Source organism: Papio anubis, chromosome 4, assembly GCF_008728515.1.
Source record: "Papio anubis isolate 15944 chromosome 4, Panubis1.0, whole genome shotgun sequence".
NCBI classification, from domain to species: Eukaryota; Metazoa; Chordata; class Mammalia; order Primates; family Cercopithecidae; genus Papio; species Papio anubis.
In genome coordinates this window covers 81,132,973-81,157,363 of record NC_044979.1, presented here as the reverse complement: position 1 = coordinate 81,157,363, position 24,391 = coordinate 81,132,973, and the positions used below count along the sequence as shown (strand labels likewise).

The window sequence follows — 24,391 nt, the reverse complement described above, 5'->3', positions numbered from 1 at the left end:
ATGTTTGTTTTCTTCTATTGTATTTTGTGCATTTTATAAGCCATATATCCTTTGGGGAATAGGCCAGCTATAGAGAAATAAATTTATACAGGTAGATTATATATGCCTCTATTTTTCATCTTATATGAGAAATTCCAGAGAAAATCACAATGTCTTTTGTCATTGTTTTTTCCTGGTATATTTCATTCAGAGACAATGAAGCACTGCACTTGAGTATCTTATTTAACTTGTTCATGTGCTATGTAACTACTGAATATACTTTACGAATGGATAAACAAAGTCATAGTAAATTAAGCTGGTGTGTCTCAGTTCTTACAGTGACTTACATCATTTAAATAATATTGTATTTTTCCGTTTCTGTAAATATTTCTCAGCCATACCATCATTTATTAGAAAAGTACTTCCCGGCCAGGCGCGATGGCTCATGCCTGTAATCCCAGCACTTTGAGAGGCCAAGGCGGGCAGATCACAATTCAGGGTTCGAGACCAGCCTGGCCAATATGGTGAAACCCCCATCTCTGCTAAAAATACAAAAAATTAGGTCGGGCATGGTGGCTCACGCCTGTAATCCTAGTACTTTGGGAGGCTGAGGCGGGAGGATTGCCTGAGCTCAGGAGTTCAAAACCAGCCTGGACGGCATGGTGAAACCCCATCTCTAGTTAAAAAAACAAAAAAAATTAGCCAGGCTTGATGCCGGGCGCCTGTAGTCCCAGCTACTCAGGAGGCTGAGGCAGGAGAATTGCTTGAACCCCAGGAGGCAGAGCTTGCAGTAAGCAGAGATCATGCTACTGCACTCCAGCCTGGGACACACAGTGAGACTCTGTCTCAAAAAAAAAAAAAAATAAATAAATAATGAATGTACTTTGCTTGCTGTATAGTCCCAACTGTTGGAGGCGCAGAGGCAGGAGACTCAGCCTGCCGAGGCCTGGGGCCGGAGGTTACCCGGTGAGCTGAGATCACCACTTTGCACTCCAAGCCTGAGCAGAGAGTGGACTCTGTCTAAAAAAAAAAAAAAAAAAAAAAGAAAGAAAAAAAAAAAGAAAGAAAAGAAAAGAAAAGAAAGAAAGAAAAGAATCACTTTCTGATCTACTGAATCAGTCTTTCTCTAAACTTCTCATGGGGTTAAAAAAAAAAACTCTGCCATTATGCTTACAAGTTAAGTATGTAATTGAACAAGTTTACACCTCAGGGACTTCAGTTGCATCTAAATCACGCTGGGAGCCCGGTGCTCTCCAGATCCCTTGGACAAGAAAAACCTCCCTAAAAGGAACCTAAGGAGTTGCCTTACAAAGGAAAAAGAAATGGGTTGGTTTGCTGCCTTGCTGCTAAAGTGGGGAAAGCTCACTTGATGGTATTAAAAGCACACTGGATGTGAAGCCCCAAATCTGGGTTCAAGTTCTGGTTTTGCAAATTACCAAAATGTAATTTCCTACACTTATAAAACATGGATAATAATCCACCTAACCTTTAGAGTGGCTGTGAGGATTCAATGTCAAGAGGTTTGGCATGGAGCTAGGTTTCCTCATTACCTGCTCCCTCCCTGCTTTGCAGTAAGAGTTAACTCAGGGTATACATGAACCCCAGCACTTATTCAGCTTCTTTCTTTCCTGATGACTGATGGCCACACTCAAGCAGCCTTTAGCAAAAGAAGCTCAGAGCTTTCGGTTTTATCTGTCATGAGTGATGTGCCTAGACATATCCTTGGACACAGTTCATTTTACCTTAACTATCTATGAGGAGACTTTCATTTACGTCTATGTGTGGCAGACTGTATTTTCCAATGATGGACATCAACTCCTCACATGCTATAAACTCTTCTGCAAAGTGAAAGTAAAGAACGGGAAATCTGGTTTGTCTATGCATCCAAAAAAGAACTAATATACAAAATTTATAAGGAATTTAAACAAATAAGAAAAAAAAAACATTAAAAAGTGGACAAAGGACATGAACAGGCACTTCTCAAAAGAAGACATACAAGCAGCTCCAAAACACGAAGAAATGCTCAACATCGCTAATCGTCAGAGAAATGAAAATCAAAACCACCATAAGCTACCCGCTCACACCAGTCAAAATGGATATTATTATAAAGTCAAAAAATAACAGATTTTGGCAAGGCTGCAAAAAATAAAATAAATGCTTATACACTGTTGATGGGATTCGTTTAGCCACTGTGGAAAGCAGGTGGAGATTTTTTGAAGAACTTAAAAGAAAACTACCATTTGACACAGCAATCTCATTACTGGATATATACTAAAGGGAAATTATAATAAATTGTCCTTCCAAAAAGACACATGCACTCACATGTTCATTGCAATACTATTCACAATAGCAGGCATAGAATCAAGTAGGTGCCCATCAATGGTGGATTGGATAAAGAAAATGTAGTACATACATGCCATGGAATACTATGAAGCCATGAAAAAGAATGAAATAATGTCCTTTGCAGCAATATGGATGCAGCTGGAGGCCACTATCAAAAGTGATTTAATGCAAGAACAGAAAACCACATATTGCATTTTCTTACTTATAATGGGGAACTAAATCGTGGGTACACATGGACATAAAGATGGGAACAGTAGACACTGGGGACACCAAAAGATACTATGTTCACTATCCGGGTGACAAGATAAGTAGAAGCCCAAACCTCAGCATTACAGTTTGTTACCCTTGTAACAAACCTGCACATGTACACACTGGATCTAAAATAAAAATGGATTAAAAAAAAAAAAAAAGAGAATCTGGTTTGTGAAAAAGTTCAATACCCAGGCTTCAAGTCATTCACTTTCTCAATATGGAACCAATGTTTCAAATTGTCCTTTTGATTGTCATTTATAGGTTTATTGGGGATGGATGGGAGGGATGACTTTTTCGTAAAGTAGGAATGGAAAACTGATTTGAATACTCCTTCCAGGGGTATTCTTGGCAGGTCATTTTGAAAAGAAAATACAAGGAAGTTGAGAATCTGGAAATTGATTACCTTAAAACTACAATGAGCAAGTGTGTTTTGCAGGTCTTAATGTACCTCGGGGGAATGCATTCCCCAGCTTGAAGACTTGCTTTTTCCAACCACCACTTTGTGGTGAGATAATTTGAAAAGTAGTTTTATAGGATATTACTAGAAGTTTAAAAAAAGCTGCATAGGACTTCATAATGGAAAAATATTGGAGCAACTCCAATGTAACAAGGTTTCTTCATTGTATTTCTCAGAATACACTGTGCCTCTCTAAGTGGGTAGAGGATATAGAATGCAACATTTCCCAAACTGATGTGGATGTGGAAAGATGTGAAAACTTTTTTTTTTTTTCTCTCATGGTGCATGATGATGTGGGAAGATGTTCAACTGAACCTGCTTTTGGAAACATCAACTGTTTTAGCTATCTGTTTCTGTGTAACAAATTACCACAAACTTAGCTAAACACAACACACATTATTATCTCATGGTTTCTGTGGGTCAGGAGTCTGGGCATGACTTAGCTTGGTCATCTACAAGACTGTAATCAAAGTGTTGTCCAAGGATGCATCTCATCCAACTGTTCTACTGGGAAAGGATGTATTTCCGGCTCACTCAGGTTGTCAGCAGGATTTACTTCCTTGTAGTTGTAGGACTGACAGCCTCATGATCTTGCAGGTTGCTGGCTGGAGACTATCCCCAGTTCCTACAAGCCTCCTTCGGTTCTTGCCACTTGGGTGTCTTTTCATTAAAGTCAGCAAATAAGCAGAGAGTCTTGGCTTAGTTTGTTCAAGCTGTTATAACAAAATACCATAAATTAGTGGCTTATAAACAACAGTAAATAATTTCTCACAGTTCTGGAAGCTGGGAAGATGAGGATCGAGGTGCCTGCAGATTCAGTGTCCGGTGAGGGCCTGCTTTCTAGTTCATAGATGGTGCCTTCTTGCTGTGTCCTCACAAGGTACAAGGAATCATGCAGCTTTCTGGGACTGTTTTATAAGCACACTAATCCCATTCACGAGGGCTCCATTCTCATGACCTAATCATCTCCCAAAGTCCTCACCTACCATCACTTTGGGGGTTAGGATTTCAACCTATAAATTTTGGGAGAACACAAATATTCAGTCCATAACAAGTGTCTTCACAAGACAGGCATTACTATCTGTTTTGTTTTGTTTTGATTTGAGACAGAGTCTTACCCTGTCACCCAGGCTGGAGTACAGTGGCATGATCTCAGCTGACTGCAACCTCTGGCTCCTGGGTTCAAATAATACTCATGCCTCAGCCTCCCCAGTAGCTGGGACTATAGGCAGGCACCACCATGCCCAGATAATTTTTTGGTAATTTTAGTGGAGATGGGGTTTCACCATGTTGGCCAGGCTGGTCTCGAACTCCTGACCTCAAGTGATCTGCCTGCCTCAGCCTCCCAAAGTGCTGGGATTATAGGCGTGAGCCACCATGCCTAGCCAGGCATTACTATCTTATATAACATAATTACATATGTGATTCATGTTCATCCTGTCATATTTATCATAATCCCTTAGATAGAAGGAAGTCATAAGTCTCACCTGCACTCAGAGAGAGAAGGTTAAACAAAGGAATGAATATCAGGAGGTAGAGAACGTGGTGAGGACTGTAAAACTCTTGACACAGATGACTTTGCCATTACCCAGAGTAGGAGACTTGAACAAATTCTAGCATGGCTTCTGTCCACTGAAGGCTATGTCCCTAGGATGATGATCTCAAGGCCCTTATACTGTTTGTCTGAGAAACCTCAACACTGCCAAAAGAATTTACTGTTTCTTCCAACTAGAACCTGTCCCCTGACCTCCCTTCTCTTAGAGCATTTACTTTAGAAAACTTGCAATTGTAAATTCTTTCTCAGCTCCTTTGAGATGTTAATCTTCTACAACCAGAAATGTCTTTCTCAAGGACCTAGGAGTCATCCCTTTGAAATCAAGACAGATAGGGTCCCTAGCTCCCAGTCTCTGTAGGTGGGTAGGAGCCTAATTTAAATAGCAGCAGTTGGCAGACTGGATGGCTTAATCACATTGGCAGACCTCGCCTCATAACATCCTTCAGTATGTTTTCTTTAGCACATCCCAGAGTTAAAAAGGCCTCTTGCTTTTTGTCTCAGTCTAGTGAAGTCTCTCTCCACTGCTGTACTAGCTTAAATAAAATCTATCTGGCCACCTTTGACAAATGTCTTCCCCTCTTTCTTTTTGACAGGGACAACCTTAAGAGTTTCTCTGACTCACTTAGAACTTTCGGTATCATTTTGCTCTCCATTCTGACACAAGTAGTGTAGCAAAACAAAAGCCTCAAAGAACATTTGTGGATTATGTGTTTATAAAGTGGTTTGGGGATTTCTGTCTCATAATAGACATGCTCCTGAAAAGTCATAGATATTTTTAAATAAATTAATAAAGAGTAAAGCACCAGGGGACTCTGCTATTGAGAAGAACCACAGATGGAGAGCTACAGGGCAAGGAAGCACAGTCCGGGTTGTGGGTCTGACCCTGTCTCATAGACTCGCGTAGGTGGTTAAGTTGCTAGATATGAATTCCTTTGGTGGTGAAATGAGGTTAGCTTTAGGCACATTAGCAGAAAACAAGTCTCAGCCTTACTGGAAGAGAGAAATAGCTGGAGTTGAGTAACACACCATTACTCCCTACTAAAGCCCTTCAAAGGGAGAGAAAGAGGGAGGAAAGTATATTTGGGAGAATAGAGGAGAGAAGACATTGCAAGATAACCTCGGTTAAATGCAGGGTTGGAGCCATGTGTATTAATGAGGAAGTCTAAATTATGCAGAGGAAGCAGTTAAAGGCCGGAGTTCAAAGCTTCATCCGATGAAGGGAGTGTTTGGAGACATCGACTTTATGAGAGAATAGCCTCGAAGAAAGAAAGAAAGATAGGCAAATGAAAATAACAAGAGGATGCTACAGTTCTAGAAAATATGAGGGAAAAAGAAAATTCGATTATTACCATGAAAGAACAACTGACTGCCTCAGTCATAGAGAAAAGCACTCAGGGACATTAAAACATGACTTTGAGGCTGGGCGTGGTGGCTCAAGCCTGTAATTCCAGCACTTTGGGAGGCCGAGGCGGGCAGATCACGAGGTCAGGAGATTGAAACCATCCTGGCTAACACGGTGAAACCCTGTCTCTACTAAAACTACAAAAAAAATTAGCTGAGCGTGGTGGCGGGCACCTGTAGTCCCAGCTGTTGGGGAGGCTGAGGCAGGAGAATGGTGTGAACCCGGAAGGCAGAGCTTGCAGTGAGTGGAGATCGCGCCACTGCACTCCAGCCTAGGCGATAGAGGGAGACTCCGTCTCAAAAAAACAAAAAACAAAAAACAAACAAGACCAAAAAAAACATGACTTTGAAAGCAAACGACCCAATAGAAAAATGGACAAAATATTGGAACAAACATTTCAGCAGATATGAAATATAGATGGCAAATAGGCACATAAAAACTGTTCAACGTCATTAATCATTAGGGAAATACAAATTAAAACCACAATGAAATACCACCAGAAACTCATTTGAATGGATAAAAAGAAGACAAAGCAAATCAAAAATAAAAAACTGGCAATCCCATGTGCTAGTGAGATGTACAGATATGAAGCAACTGTAACAATTTTCATTGCTGGTGGGAATGTAAACTGTTACAGAATCTTATGAATTTGAATGTATATTTCTTACAAGAGAAATAAAAACTATGCCATTACAAAGATCCTTACACAAATGTTTATAGCAATTTTATTCATAATCACTAAAAACTGGAAACCACTCAAATGTCTCTCAGCGGGTGAACGGGCAAACAAACTGTAGTACCTCCATACAATGGAACATCACTCAGCAATAAAAAGGAATGAGCACCAGATGTAACAACATGAATGATTTACTTTAAGTGAAAGAAGCCCACTCAAAAGGCTACATATTGTATGATTTCATTTATACCCTATTTTGAAAAAGGCAATAGTATGAGACAGAAAATGGACTACTGGTTGTCTGAGGTTGGGGCACAGAGGAGGCATTGACAGTTGACTACACAGGGGCACGAGGGAATTTTTTAGTGTGATGGAACTCTTCTCTGTCTTAATTGCGGTAATGTTTACACAACTGTGCATTTTGTGAAAACACACAGAACTGTACATTAGAAGTGTACATTTTATTATATGTAAATAATAACTTTTATAAATTAAGGAAAAAGGAATGAGGATTCTGGCTTGGGTGACAATTGGAGAGTGATATTGCTGAGGTGAATAGAAAAGGTTGGGGCCAGAAGCTGTGTTTTATGCCTCTAACCCTAGCATTTTGGGAGGCCAAGGTGGGAGGATCACTTGAGGCTGGGAGTTTGAGACCAGTCTTGACAACATAGTGAGACCTCATCTCTACAAAAGAATACAGCATTAGTCAGGCTTGGTGATGTGCACCTGTAGTACCAACTACTCAGGAGGCTGAGGTGGGAGGACTGCTTGCTTGAACGCAGGAGTTTAAGGCTGCAGTGAGCTATGACTACACCACTGCACTCCAGCCTGGGCAACAAAGCAACTTCCTATCTCAAATAATAATAATAATAATAATAATAATAGAGATAGGCTTGGCAGGGCAGCCAAAAAAAACAAGGCAGATTCTGCCTTGGCAAATAGTTTGAGGCACTAGAAATACATAGGGTTAATATGGCCAAGTTAGTGGGAGCTTTTTATTGAGGAGTTGCTTTCCATTGTATGAATCTACCAGAGTCTATTTGTCTAGTTGCCAGTTGAGCAACATTCGAGTTGTTTCCATGTTCTGGCTGCTGTGCATAACATCTCCGTGAGCATTCCTGTGGCTCCTGAAAGATCTGAGCAGAAAGGCCAGAGATCTATGATTCACACAATTGACATACCAGATTGCCTAAAATGCAAGCCTGATCTTCTTGTTCTCCAGATTAAAATTTGCCACTGGTTTTCCATTGTCTATAGCAGTGATTCTGCACCAAGACTGCACATTAGAATCACCTGGAGTACTTTTCAAGGTGCCAGATGCTCGGCCCACCTCCAATTGGTCAAGGGTCAGGTTTTTTGTTTGCTTGTTTGTTTGTTTAGCTCCTCATGCGATTTTATTATTTTAAAGCTTAAATCTTTTTTTTCTTAATTATTTTTCCGTGACAGAATCTTTTTCTGTCACCCAGGCTGGAGTGCAGTGGCGCAATCATAACTCACGGGAGCCTCGAACTCCTGAGCTCAAGGGATCGTCTTGTCTCAGACTCTCAAGTAGCTGGAACAACAGGCGTGCACCACCAAGCCCAGCTAATTTTTTAAAAATTATTTTTTGTAGAGATGAGGTGTCGCTATATTGCCTAGGTTATAAATGTTTTTTTCAAACAGAATTATTGAGATGTAATTCACATACCATATAATTCACCCATTTAAAGGATACAGTTCAATATTTTTGGCATATTCCATTATTAATTTTTAAAAAGTAAAATATATACAACATAAAACTTGCCATTTTAATCACTTTATGTGTACAATTCTGTGGCATTACATTTACAATGTTATGTAGCCATCATAGCTAGTTCCTTAGCCCCATGTGATTTTAATATGTATCCAATTCTGCAGAACTAAATCCAAGTGCTTCAAGCAAACCCCCAAAGCCTTTCACAAGAAAGTCTCATCCTATATTCCCAGACTCTGCACCTAGCACTTCCTGCCTGGCATTTTCTTGGATCCAGACGCACAGAAGCATCTTTAACCTTTGAAAACTCTTTACCACTGCACGTTGCTATTTTGTCCCTTTGAAACAGTATTCCCACTATTAGATCTGATGAAATCCCTTGCCTTCAAAGGTAGACCCAAATATCGTTTTTACGGAAAGTTTTTCCCACCCCCAGGTTTATGTAGCTTCCTCGCCTCTGCGTTCTATGACACCCTTTATCAAGCTCCGTCGAGCGCTTACTCATGACAACTTTCCGTGTCTGTATGTCACTCCTACCGGACCATGAACTGTTTGTGGGCGGAGACAGTGCTCCACACAGTGTGTGTCTCATAACAGAGACTGTTTGATGAATGAGTTAAGAAACAATCATCAATATTAAAGCAGAAGAATGGTCACAATGGATGGTATAATTTTGGGAGCAGCAATAAAACCAAAGTAGTGATCTAGTCTCTGGAGAATGTGTCAGTGAAAGAAAAAGTGCAGTTGACAGACCCCAAATAGTCAGGACCCTTATTGAGTATGCATGATGGAACAGGCAGTGCTAACTGCTTTATATATATCATCTCTTTTAATCTTTTTTTTTTTTTTTTTTGAGACGGAGTCTCGCTCTGTCGCCCAGGCTGGAGTGCGGTGGTGCGACCTCGGCTCACTGCAAGCTCCGCCTCCCGGGTTCACGCCATTCTCCTGCCTCAGCCTCCCAAGTAGCTGGGACCAGAGGCGCCCGGCTAATTTTATGTATTTTTAGTAGAGACGGGGTTTCACCGTGTTGGCCCGGATGGCCTCGATCTCCTGACCTCGTGATCCGCCCGCCTCGGCCTCCCAAAGTGCTGGGATTACAGGCGTGAACCACCGCGCCCCGCCATCTCTTTTAATCTTTATTAAAAATTATGTTTGAGGTTCTGAGCAAGCCTGGTTACTATGTCACTGCTTATTCTCCCTGGATTCTGAACCAATCGAGAAGCATAAAAAGAGGCCAAGTGGAAATTTAAAATATGACATCAGCCTATTTCTGGTAAAGCTGGATTGTACTTGAAAATAGACTGTATACAATTTTGCCACTAAATTGTACTGACTCACTCACCTGGGTTCTGATATGAGGCTATCACATGGCTGGGGAGTGAAGCAAGGGATGTGAAACACAAACAGTAATCCAAAAAGTCTCTCCTACAGTGGAATGCAGCTAGGAATAGGCAAAGAGAAAGGTGGAAGTCCTTTCCTCAATTACTGCCCAAGAGGGTGAGAGTTTTAAAGAATTTAAAGGAGTTCCTGTTTCATGAACCAAGACGGAAAAACAGGGTAAGAAAGAAACGCATGCTTTTAAACAAATGGTGCTGTGAATCTGAATATCTACATGCAAAAAAAGAATGGAAATATCTACATGTAAAAACGTTACCTTATATAACATATATAAAATCAAGTCAAAATGAACCAAATATTCAAACACAACACCTGAAACTATAAAATTCCAAGATGTAACATAGGAAAAAAGTTTTATGCCATTCAATTTGGTTATGATTTTCTGGATATGACACCAAAAGCACAGGCAACAAAAGCAAAAAGAGATAAACAGGACTACATCACTCTTAGGAACTTCTGCACATCAAAGGAAACAATCAACAGAGTGAAAGGCAACCTACAGAATGGAAGAAAATATATAACATGTCATTTATTATGTCACTATATATCATACATTATATATGACATATTATATATATAATATATTATAACATGACATATATGATATATTATTACATATTATAATTACGTAATATATATCAGACATGTGGTTTTCAAAAACCACATGTCTGATAACAGACTAATATCTTCAGTATATAAAGAACTCCTACAACTCAACAACAATAAACAACAAATAATCTAATTAAAAGATGGGCCAACGACTTGAATAGATATTCCTCAAAAGGAGAAATGACCAAAAACATATGAAAATGTGCTTAGCATCCCTAATCATTGGGAAATGCAAATCAAAACCATGATGAGACATCATCTCACACCTGTTAGAATGGCCACTACCCCAAAAAACAGAGAATAGTAAGTGCTGACAAGGATGTGGAAAAATTGAAACCCTTATGTACTGTTGATGGGAATGTAAATAGTGCAGCTGCTATGAAAAACAGTATGAAGGTTCATCAGAAAATTAAAAATAAAATTACTATATAATCCAGCAATGTCACTTCTGGGTCTGTAGATAAAATAATTGAATACACTTATATTCATTGCAGCATTATTCACAATTTACAATAGCCAAAAGGTAGAAGCAAACTAAATGTACATTGACGAAGGAATAAAAAAAAGTAGTGTGTGTGTTTGTGTGAAAATGGAATATTTTTCAGCCTTAAAAAAGAGAATATTGTCATGTGCTGTAACATGGATGAACCTTGAAGACATTACACTAAGTGAAATAAGCCAGTCACAAAAGGCAAACATTGCGCGATTTCATTTATATGAGGTATTTAAAGTAGTCAAACTTTTAGAAACAGAAAGGAGAATGGTGGTAGCCAGGGACTGAGGGGCAAGAAGAAATAAGACTTTTGTTCAGTGGCCACAGAGTTTCAGTTTTGCAGGATGAAAAGTTATAGAGATCTGTTGTATAATAATATGCATATAGTTAACATGACTGTACTGAACACTTAAAAATGGTAAAGATGGTAAATGTTATGTTTTTTACCATGATAAAAGTAGAAAAGCGTGAAACCTGCGTATTATCTCTATTTCACAGTCTAGAAAACTAAGGCTCAGACAGGTTAAGACACTTGCACAGGGTAACACAAGAAGTGTTAAAATTGCGGTTGGAAATCAGGCTGGTCTAATTCAAAACCTATGCTCTAGGCCAGGCGAGGTGACTCACACCTGTAATCCCGGCACTTTGGGAGGCCAAGGTGGGCAGATCACCTGAGGTCAGGAGTTCAAGACCAGCCTGGCCAACATGGTGAAACCCTGTCTCTACTAAAAATACAAAAATTAGTCAGGCGTAATGGCGGGTGCTTGTAATCCCAGCTACTCTAGAGGCTGAGGTGAGAGAATCGCTTGAACCTGGGAGGCAGAGCTTGCAGTGAGCTGAGATCGCGCCATTGCACTCCAGCCTGGGCGACAGAGCGAGACTTCGTCTCAAAAAATAATAATAATAATAATATAATAAAATAAAAACCCTATGCTCTTAAGAGTCATGCCATATATTACAAGGCTTCTGGGTAGAGGGGAAAATATGTTAAGACAGTTTTCAAATGACAAGAAAAGGAATTGAGATATATTCAACAGTCTATGTTTAGTTAGCAGTGTTGCCTCTTGTCAGGCACACAGCCAAGACCACCTTACTTAGCTTCTCTTATCCTTAGGTTGGAACCATGGGACTCAGTTCTTGCCACTAGATATGTGGACGGAAGTGATGCAGCATAGTCTGAAGGAATGAAATATGATCTCTCAATCTCACCCCAGCCCACACCCTACTGCTCTCCACGAAGAATACTCAAATGGTGAAGTTGCAATATGAACACATGAATCCATGAGGCAGTTCTTCTCCAAGAAGAGCCACCTGATTCACATCAGGCAGTGGTGTGAGTGAGAAGTGAACTTGTGTTGGTTTAAGCCACCGAGATGTCAGGGATTGTTTTCATAGCATATCCTAGTCTAGCCTGACTAATATACTCATTAAGAATTTACTCACCATATTTTTCAGCTATTTTCTTGTGTTGGAACTGAAGGGAGGATGTGGAATCCATGGGAAAGAGATTCTGGGTTTTGAAGGGAGAAGGAAAAAGAGGTTGATTTTAGATGCAGTTGTGAAGGAAAGGTCTTGAGCAGAAATTGTTCCCCAGGAAAGGTAGACCAAAGCTAGGATGAGGGAAAAAGAAACTCCCAAATGTGACGTGCCTAGGGACAACGAAGGAAACCTACTAAAACATTTTCTGTAAGACTATTCCTGACTTCCAGAGTTAGATATAATCAAATATATAAATCTCAAATCAATACTTGCCAAAAATATATAGTCTCAAATAAAGCATTCCCTACAAGAAAGAATCATAACCCTGAAGAGATGTTCTATTTGTTAATTTCATTTTGACTAACAAGGAAACATTTTTGAAGGCATTGCTGAATGTACTAGTTTTGTCCCTTGTTAGTATCATCAGTAAGACATCTCAGTTCCACAATGCTCTAGAGATTGAAATGTGTTCTCCTTTATGATTTGTAGCTCTGATTAGATATGTTTTTCTGCCTAAGGTGCAAAAAATGCAAATGTGAACTAAGAGTCTGTATAATTTCTGCTTCTTACATCATCACCATTAAAAAGATCAAAATAGGCCAGGCGCGGTTGCTCACTCCTGTAATCCCAGCACTTTGGGAAGCCGAGGCGGGTGGATCACTTGAGGTCGGGAGTTCAAGACCAGCCTGACCAACATGGAGAAACCCTGTCTCTACTAAAAATACAAAATTAGCCAGGCATGGTGGCGCATGCCTGTAATCCCAGCTACTCGGGAGGCTGAGGCAGGAGAATTGCCTGAACCCAGGAGGTGGAGGTTGCGGTGACCCGAGATCGTGTCATTGCACTCCAGCCTGGGCAAAAAGAGCGAAACTCCGTCTTAAAAAAAAAAAAAAAAATCAAAAAAAATTCTTCTTTTGAATCTTACTAAAAACGTAATCTGAAGTGCATCAGGCAGAATGTACTGTCATCCAATCTTCTATTATATATTAATCTATTGACTGTCTTACATTATTAAAAAACAAAATATGCATCTTCTATGGAAAAATATGTATATATTAAATACATTTAATAATAAAATAATTGTTAAGAGGAGAAAAACATGCATGTTAAAAAGCATGGCAGTCTGGGATCTGCTTTAAGACAATTTGGTAGAAAGGGAAAGAAGGGACAGATAAGGCAGGCATGCCAAAAATCTTATAGTTATTCAACTGGGTCCTGAGTACATGGGGATTCACTGTACTCTTCTCTCAAGTCTTGTATATGTTTGAAATTGTTGATAATAATAAATGGTAAAGGAATTGTAAAGTTACAGATAAAATACCTTCAAACAGTAGCACAAATTTAAGGAAACAGCTTGCAGAAATAGGTTCCTTAATCACAATTTCATTGCCTAATGTCAAAAGATAATAATATTTTGAAAACAATAGTTTTCTTCAGTTTTTTCACATGTTATTTCATCATGTAACATACAATGACAGATTCCTGCAGTGTTTATTACCTGTTTCTGATCATTAGGTACTACCTAATAACCTTTCTCATTGCCTTAAAATCAGAATATCCTGAAAGAGCTCATCTATCTTTAAAAGAAATAATAATCTTGCATCACCTTTAGAATTATACATAATATTAAAAATGATAACAGTTGGAACTGACATGCATCATGGAGATTCACATTTTCTGCTCCTTATATGTCAGGGAAGGTTTTCATACTCAGACTTACACATGGAATATCTGATTCAATTATCTATTGTTTCTAGAAGTCATTATCTATTGACTCTTTGCAGCTTGAAAGCCATGGATATGAAAATAGCAATTTTTTTTACTCCATTGACAGTATCAATATAGGTAGAGTGTATCTCATTTTCTAGATTGGGATATTTAGCATGCAATAGGTGTAAATGAAAGATGTAAACTATGAGACAAAAGTGAACCTTTCAAACGTTAAATGTGATGCTGGCTGTGTTCTTATGAGCTTAATAATATCTAGTGCACACAAGAACACATAGGTGTCATGCTGGGAAACCAATGATCTAGCTCTCATCTTGACTGCAGGCAAAGAATATCTCATCAAAGCTATAAATTTCATGAGTCTGTTCCCAAATTTAAAACCCTTAAGGAAAATGGCTTTCATGGTTCAACAGTTTTAAAGGGTTGTTCTTGCTTGGCTTTGTAACAAGGAAATTAATAGTTTTTCTAAAACAAATCAGAATTATACCATAGCTCCATGCGTTTTCATGCTGTTGCTGTTAGCACTTAACTTCCTCTCTAGATAACAAAGCCTTGGACTTCACATTGAATTCACCATGGGGAGACATTTATTATCTGCTATAAATGCTCAGGATAGTCTGGGATGGGGGTGTAATTTGCTCATTCATGGCTATGTAAAAATTGTTTTCTTGAGGTAATGAGAAATGGAGTAGTTTTCTAATCGACTTTCACTATTCAAAGTGAATCTTATTTAGCCTAATGTCAGAAGTACGTTGTTTCAGTCCCAAGCAGTGTTGGCACACAACCGATAGAAATATGTGCGGGTCTCAAGGACCCAAGGCACTGGGGAAATGCCAAAGCAATTAAATGAACTTATTTCTTCTTTCTCAATGGGCTTCAAAATAAATCTGATGTAGCCATGTTAAAGAAGCAGTTGTAGGAAAGATTCCCCTTTTTTGTTTGGTATACATTCAATTTAAAGAGGAATAGTTTGTTGCATCTGGGGAAAAAGTAGACAAATTTATAATGAATGTAGAAGAGTACAGACATATCAAATGCTTCCAACTGTTTAAGCTTAGAGGAAAATCATCAATGTAAGGAATAACTACAGTCATGCAATAACTTGGATGAATCTCAAAACTTTATGCTGAGTGAAGAAAGCCAGACACAAAAGCTATGTGTAACATAGTTTCATTTGTATAAAATCTTAGAACATGTTACAGAAAGAATATACATATATAAAGTGAGAAATAAGAATATCATTATCTCCTTTCAAAAATATTAGAGGAACAAAACTACTCAGACTCACCTCATTCTATCTGGATGATTAGAAAGTCACAAATGAAAAATGACTATATCCTGAGAAGAGTATGTCCTATTTGGTATGGTACGTATAAAAATGAAACCTAAAGCAGTTCATAGACTCAAAATTGTTCATAGACTTAAAATTGGAGCAACTGGGCACACATCTCTGCTTTTCCCCTCATTCAAGTTTTCTAATCCCAAGGAAAGTGGATACAATTTATCAGAAGATATAACTATAATTTTATAATTTTAAAATTGAGTTTAAATGTATTTCTAACTGCAAGGGTCATTCAAAAACCATTAAAACAATGTGAAATTATTTAAAAACTTTAACTACATTAAATGTTTTCAAATAAGATACTATACACTACTTTTATTTTTTACTTTTTGCCTCTAGATATGAACTGACTAGTTTTTGAATGTTGGATTTGTAAAAAATTTTGTATATTGTTTAGATTTTTTAGGTCTTTCATTAACATGTTTTATAGACAGTGATTCTTTCTAACATTTACACTGTTACTATAAATATTACACAACATGTCCAAATTTCTCTCCTAAAAAATCAAGGATTAAACCCTAATTTTGTGAACTATGCCACACAGCTTAGTGTGACAAATGGTTTCTGAAAAGAATAACCAATATGAAGTGTGACTTTTACTTGAAAAGAAAAAGAAATTAGCTCCAGTTTTGGGCTACTATAAATAAAACTGTTAAAAATATTCATGTACAAGGCTGAGTACAGTAGTTCACGCCTGTACTCCCAGCATTTTGGGAGGCCAAGGTAGGAGGATCAGGAGTTGAAATCCAGCCTGGGCAACATAACGAGATCTTAAAAAAAATTCATGTACAAATCTTTGTGAGGGCACATGTTTTCATTTCTTTTTGTAATACCTATTAGTGGAATGACTGGGTCATATATTAAGGGTACGTTTAACTTCATAAGAAATTTCCAAACTCTTTTCCAAAATAATGTATCATTTTACACTTCCACCAACAATATACAAGAGTTCCATTTGCTTCATAACCTTACCAACATTTCATTATTGGCCTTCAACTTATAGCCCAGGACGCCTGTCCAGTGGGAAAACAATGGAAATCATAATATATAAATTCAAATTTTCTAGTAGCCACAATTTAAAAAGAATAGTTGAAATTTAACACTTTAATCAAATCTATTCAAAATATTGTCATTTCAACATGTAATCAGAATAAAAATTATGGAGGTATTTTTCTTTTTCTTTTTTTTTGCACCCTAGCTCCAAAATCTGATGTATATATTATGTTTGCAACACATCTCAATTGGGACTAGTCATATTTCTAGTATTCAATAGCTACATATTTTTAACAGCTGCTGTACTGGGTAACAGAGCTACAGTGGTTTCAATTTGCGTTTTCCTGATAACTAATGATGTTGAGTATATTTTCATGTGCTTTTTGGCCATTTGTATATATTCCATTGTAGCAGTATTCACACAATATAATTGTAGTATATTCACACAATGAAAAAGTACTTAGCAATAAAAAGAAATGAAGTCATGCAATGACTTGGATGAATGTCAAAACTTTATGCTGAGTGAAGAAAGCCAGACACAAAAGATGTGTATGATAAAATTCTATTTGTATAAAGTCTTAGAACAGGGAAAACAAAGAAAGAAAGATCAGTGGCTACAGTGGGGAAGTGTAAATGATTGCAAAACTGAAGGACAGAACTTTTTAGGGTGTTGGAAATGCTTTATATCTTGGAGAGGTGGTTACATGAATATATGTATTTGTTGAAATTTATTGAATTGCACATTCAAAATGAATGAATTTTAGGTAAATTATACTCCAATATAATTGATTTAAAGAGTATGAACATTAGTGGTATCCACTACGTAATCTGTAAGGTCAGTGAAAAGTAAAACCATGGGGTCTCTGTCAAAAGTTAAGAATTCCAAGACCGTAACAGCAGAGTAAGCTTGTCTGTCATTGAATCCCCAGTGATAAGCAGAACAGTGTATAACTTATAGTAGGACCTACTAAAGCTTCGTTGAATGATTTAAAAAACTTGAGCATCTTAGTGCCCAGCAATTTCCATTCAAGAGTAGCATAATATCCCTTCCCGCTTCTGCTATTTGTTGATCATGTATTATTTCTTCTTTTTAAAAGTGAAACTACTGATATAACCGAAATCTATGTGAATGTGGGCATTTTGAAATACATTGATGTGGGAAAAAAGTCAAATTTTTGTATTTGCTTATTGCAAAGGCTCCCTGCAGACTCTGAACTGCCATCTCAACCTTTTCTTTGTCTTAAAGTCTTTACTCCAAAATTCACCCAGGGAATTCATTAGTCCATGGATCCCATCTGTGGGCTCTAGCTGTTTTCCTGACATGCGTACTGAGATTTGAGACTATTCTTCTGATGTTTCTGTCTTAACTACTCGCAGTTTCCTCCATCTCAGCCCACTGTATCATAGCTGTTAGCGTGTCCTGCTGTCACACATTTATTGGGCTTGTTGAATGCATATAATATGGCTTCAAGGCAAATACACTGATTCCCTTCTCACATTCTCTTACAAGTCTTCCAAAGTTCTGCCTCTCATTTTAAGAAACCCTGCCTTAAATAATCAAACAAAGACATCTGCCAAAAACATTTGGCTCTGCAGATAGCAAGCAGATTCATTGCTCTTCCTGTCGTTGGCAAATGGCAGCTTGGAAATTAGAACTGGGGAGAGTAAAGTGGCTGGTTATTGAGAGCTCTGATAAAGATAGGGGACAGATGAATTTTGAAAAATTCCTAAGCCAAAGACATACATACAAGAACTAGTCTTGAAATGTCCAGGAAAAGTGTGTGGGACTTTGCACACAGCAGGTCCTTAGTAAATGTTTTATAAATTATAAATCATGGCATTACTTCTGCCAGAGAATGTTAAATTATCACTTCTTTTTAGTCTTTCCCTGCAGTCCTAGAGTATCATGTGATACATAAATATATGAAATCAGGAAACAGTATTTCTCCTTGTGGCATTGACTGGTTTTAACCACTTTCATGTGCAAGCATTCCTTGTTCATTTTTGAACTATGTTGGTTTTTCTTTATATTGCAAATCAGAATTCTGTTAAGGCCCTTAAAGAACACAGTGTCTAGTAAGGAGAAAAAGGACCAAGAGAGTTTTTTTTTTTTTTTTCTTTTTAGGTCATTTAAATGTGTTAACAGGTTACAAAAAAATAACATTCTGTCTCTGTTCTCAAATTTGAGTCAAAAATTTTTCTTGTTTTAAGAACGTTGAAAGATCCAGTTTTTAAATAAAAAAGTCGAAATTACTCTAAAATATATGAATTCCAAATACAAGCTCGTATTTCATTTTGAATGACTTTATTGAGAACATTTTGCAAATTAGATTTTACAATTTAACATTTTACAATTAGAAATTTTATCTGTTATTACATAAGCTGCAAACTTTTCAAAAACACTACAGAAAATCTTTTATTTCTTTGGATTTTTCTGTTCCACGTTGAGTTCCTGAGATATATTTTTTCTTTCAGCTTCATTTTCATCTTCCTGTGAAATAAATTTTAGAAAACATTAAAATATAAACTTTAGGACATTTATCAGCTATACTTAACACATTTTAACTGTATTGTAGAACTATGAACTACTGCGATTTCAGTAATCCTAAACACAAATGGTAAAATTATGTAACATTTAAATATTTGCAGTAGGTGCTCTTTTATAGTACACATTAAAATTTTCTATATGTTTTTAAAAGCAACCAATTTTAACAATGCCCTAAAAATTACTTTGGAAACACCTGCCACTGAAAAGTGTTCTTTGCAGGGGATGAACTAGATATTTTTACTTCACTGCTTGATAAAAAGCAATAAATATAATTTCTAAGACACTTCATGTGCTTCAGCATGGCATTTTTTGTCCCATCTAGTATACTTTCTTGACAGGTGTGCCAATTTTCCAATTACTTGTACCACCATATGTTATCTGAAGATCAGTGAGGTCTAAAATAGGAAGCATGTGCATGTCAGGCTTAGAATGCTTACAATCTTCTACAGTTTCGATTCTAAGTGGTGGCCTCATAATTCATAGCGGGTTCCTGTGGAACATGGTGAATAGATGAAGTGACATCATAATGTCTGCTTTCATAGAAATGAAGTGCATCTTGTGTTCAGTATTAAATGGTAACCTTCAAAGTATAAATAATGAGAGTCTGGAAAAATATTTCATCTTACAATTTGTAACCCATCTCATCATACATGTTCCCTCAATAACACCCAAGTACAAAATGGTCTTGCTTTCCTAGTATTTCTGATTTATCATATAAGATTACCTATTTTTATTAACTGACATAAAGATACTCTTCTGAGTTAAAGCATAAACATCAATTTCTTAAGTATTTCTAGACAACAGTAATAATTATCAGTATCATCAAACATATCACTCTATCTCTGTATCTGATGAAATCAAATAATTGAATTAAATAATTGTTGAGCTTTACTTTTTGAATTGACTTTATTCAGTAAAAGCAAACCAAGGTATGCATATTTGTTTTCTATGACAAACTACACACTTGCCAGTAATCATTAAGGTGGGTGAAAAAAGCTTTTTTATATACTTTGTTTCTCTAAACTCAATAGAATCTGTGATTTACACTTTGTTAACACTGGGAAAGTAGAGACATTATCAATATTATCAACAAATCTGAATCATTGTAGATACATAGAACACCAGGAATGGGGTTTTGAATATCATTTTGGCAATGTAACTTTGATATATTTTTCCAAGTATGATAGCCACTGTGTGTCATTTCATTTTTTCCCTATTTTATATCCTGTGAATAGATATATTCAGTTAAGTTTGACTCGTGAAAATTTATTAATGAACATGTGGTTTACACTTTTAGACAAAAGTTCCTAGAGATTACATTTTTATCTATCTATGCATCTATGTATCGATGTATCGATGTATCGATGTATCGATGTATCGATGTATCTATCTATCTATCTATCTATCTATCTATCTATCTATCTATCTATCTATTTATTTTGAGATGGAGTCTCACTCTGTCACCCAGGCTGGAGTGCAGTGGTGCAATCTCGGCTCACTGCAAGCTCCGCCTCCCGGGTTCAAGCCATTCTCCTGCCTCAGCCTCCCGAGTAGCTGGGACAGGCGCCCGCCACCACGCCCGGCTAAGTTTTGTGTGTTGTTAGTACAGACGCGGTTTCAGCATGTTAGCCAGGATGGTCTCGATCTCCTGACCTTGTGATCTGCCCACCTCGGCCTCCCAAAGTACTGGGATTACAGGCATGAGCCACCGCGCCCAGCCTAGAGATTACATTTTAACTACATTCTAATAAAAAGTAAATCTTACTCTTCACTTTCCCCTGTCTTCTTCAGGAGCGACACTTAGAAAGTGTTAAATCTGCAGGTACCAATGGCAATACATTTTTGATATGTAGCACTGAATTTGTCCTTATGTTCCTCAAAGGAAAGTTTTATCTTCTGTATCTTAGACATTCCTACCATCTAACAGGGCATACTTAGTATATAGTTGTAGTACAATCGGTGTTTTCTGAACCATGTGAAACAGTGGAATAATGAATGAATAAAAGGTATGCCTGAATTAATACATAATTTGGAAAAGCACAATATTGTTCTTAACTATCGTAAATTAAGATTGCTAGTACTCACACTTTTAGCAATCTTAACTTACTATAACAGCACTGAAAATAAAAATAAGCAAAAATGTTTGAAGCAACATAAGTCAAAATAGCCATTATCAACCTCATACCCTTTATAAAAGAAAGATGGAGCCTTTATCACACGGACAATCTACTAAGTTTCTGCACCACATGACTTCCCGATTTAACAGGCTTGGTTATCTAGTTTTCTCTAGCAACCTTCAATGCTGCCCTAAGTCAAAATAGAAATGTAAAGACTTAATAATAACTCTGAGGACTAGGAGGTGCTTATACACTTTGCTTTCATATTTAACTATGGATACAAGTTATTGGAACATTGTTAAGTGAAATAAAAATTTGCAACTTCCATTAATTTGAATATGTTTTAATATATGGATAAGATATAGATAGATATGCCAGTTAAGTAACATTCCTTAATACAATGTTTGTCTTTTTGTTGTTGAATTTTTCTTAGTAATAAAGCACAGCTTATAAATGCATGCCTTAACACTGCCTGCTATTCAGGACAGGTACATAACTGTTTCACACCTTTCTTTGTGCTGAGGATTTGTCTTAAAACATCTTGCCTTTTATGCTGTTAAGTCATTTATATAACAAATAAGTGCCAATCTCTTTCTTCCTTTTAGAAGGATAGCTGTACCCTAGATGCAGAAAAGGATTATGAAGGGGTGAAAAAGGCATTCAACTCTAATTGCTAGAGTATAATACTAAAATTGCTATAATATAACATTATCAAAATAATAGTAATAGATTTTATCACAAATAAAAACATTAATATTTGATCTAATAAAGCTCTAGGGAAGTCTTTTTGGAAGTGCTAATTTGTGTTTTTAACATTGCAGGTCAATTTTTCTAAGAACTGTATATGCAGTTCCAGATTAATAAAAATCATTAAAGTGACTCAGACAGCAAAAAAATATAATTTTGATAAATGACTGCATAATACCAAAGCATTTCTTTACTACTGGATATTATAGGCAAGTAAAAATGTCTTCTGATATATAGCAGGGTTTTTGTTTTCTCTCTGCTGAGATAAGACATCTGTTTGTTTCCCAATGAAAGAAGACCCTAGCTACACGGATCATTTTTTTAGTGACAGCCCTGACAAGTTTGACATTTGTTTCATGAAGTGTTCTGAAACAGTCGTGAAGAAAATGTACCCTTTGAGGCTACTGGAAAGTAGACAGGCTTACCTCTTAATGTTTAAACTTGTTAATTCATATTCTAAAAAAACACACTGACTGTAAAATCCTTGCAGATCTGCTAGTTATATGTGAAATTTCAAGACTGTGCACTCAATTAACAGTAACACCTAGAATATCAAATGACAAAATTTGGTTCCTTAGCCTTGCTCTTTTTACTTTGACAGAACTGTAGTGAGAATGGTAATTTCTAGGCACAGATGGACCATGTAATAATGGGCTGATACTCCAGGTGGCAATATGAGACTGAGTTATTCTAACGGAGAAATTAAATAAAAACACTGCCATATTTATCTTATTACTAAATAAAACTTGCAAGATTTTGTTTAAATGTTAGTCAGCTTGCTCTATCAATTTGTGATACAGGAGAACCTCTGTTTTTCTTTATTTATAAATGTGATTTCGTTCTCAAGATAGTTCAAAGAATTGATGGCAATTAATGAAACGTATCCATTCTTTTCCTTCCTCTTAGGAGGTAACCAGATCCTAACAATGGTCAACTATTTTAGCATCTGGAATTTATATCACTCAGGTAATACTTGGATACAAATTACACTCTATGAGTACAGATAACTTTATGTTTACCTTGTAGATGCCCAAGTTTAAAAGATTTCTTAAAATCTTGTAATCCTTTATATAAAAGGATTATACAAAGGGGCAACTCTCCCTATTACTTCTTTATATTTTTATAGATGTTGATGTAAGGACCTTTATAATGGAGAAACATGGCAAACACCACCTTAACCAAATGGTCAAGGTTAATATCACCAATAATATATATTAACACCCTGATACGATGTACTAAAAAGGGTACATCACCTCTGGTTTGTGGTACCCTTCCCAACAGTGTACAACCTAATTCTAATCTGAGAAAACATCAGATAAACCCCCTAAAATATAATTAAACAGTAGCTTTCAAAATGTCAAGGTCGGCTGGGCACGGTGGCTCATGCCTGTAATCCCAGCACTTTGGGAGGCCAAGGCAGGCGGATCACAAGGTCAAGAGACCGAGACTATCCTGGTCAACATGGTGAAACCCCGTCTCTACTAAAAATACAAAAATTAGCTGGGTGTGGTGGTGCAAGCCTGTAGTCCCAGCTACTGGGGAGGCTGAGGCAGGAGAATTGCTTGAACCCGGGAGGTGGAGGTTGCAGTGAGCCAAGATGGTGCCACTGCACTCCAGCCTAGGCAATAGAGTGAGACTCTATCTCAAAAAAAAAAAAAAAAAAAAAAAAAGTCAAGGTTACGAATGACAAGACTTGGAAATATCACAGACTGGAGGAGACTATTGGGACATGATGACTGAATGCAGTGGGAATCCTGGACTATATATTTTAAGGACATTAGTGAGAAAACTGGTAAAATTTTAAAATGGTTCGTAGAGTAGTTAGTAGTAGCCTCTCAAAGTTAATGTCTTGCTTTCAGTAATTGTACTGGTTACATAAAATGGCAACACCACAGGAAGCTGGATAAAAGGCAAATGGGAAATTTCTGTACTATTTTTGCAATTTTTCTGTAAATTTAAAATTATTTCAAAGTAAAATGATTAAAGAAACAGAAAGTAAAAATGGCTACTTAATGAAAGTTTCCTAAATTCAAATAAAGTAAGTAAAGTGTATGGGCAAAGATTTTACGAGAAAAGAAATGCGACGCACCTGTAGCCTCTACACTGAAATATTCAGCTATAATTAATAGTTTGCTTTCCATCCTTCTACCCCAAATTCCTAAGTACCTAAAATGTTCATAATGGTGATATTATTGATTTTTATTTTATCTGTGCTTTGCCACATTTTCTTGCTTTCCCACTGTGAGCATAGATTACTTTCATAATCAGAAAATATAGCTTTCTTTTACTAAGTCCCTTTATAATTTGGCCATATGAATAAACTATTTCCAGAAATAAGTAAGAGTTACAAGACTCTATGATTACAAAGAGAAGATGTCATGTGTTTTTATTTTACCAAATATGTTCTTCATAGCAGGCAAACATACATGGAGGTACAACAGTAAAATGAGGTCAGACGGTGCAGGCAGGCACTAACTTAAAATGTTTCTATATTCTTATGATATTTTCTTTAGATTTTAAATATTCCTTTTACTAACCAGA

General features: G+C 37.0%; 1 protein-coding gene across 5 annotated transcripts in view; it reads right to left on the bottom strand.

The window, feature by feature from the left end:
• Positions 1-3,558: 3,558 nt before the first annotated feature.
• PHF14 (PHD finger protein 14) overlaps positions 3,559-24,391 on the bottom strand; it is a 214,539-nt gene continuing 193,706 nt past the window's right edge. For 3 of the 5 annotated variants that reach the window (XR_001900959.3, XM_009203331.4, XM_017956921.3), the window contains one exon: positions 18,727-18,929. Coding sequence is in view for 4 of the 5 variants with exons in the window: in XM_009203331.4 (XP_009201595.1) it covers positions 18,855-18,929 (75 nt within the window). In the remaining variant the exon portion in view is untranslated. Of the gene's footprint in view, positions 3,745-18,726; positions 18,930-24,391 lie in introns of those variants that run through there. The other 2 variants (XM_021935988.2, XM_021935989.2) reach the window with 1 other exon arrangement.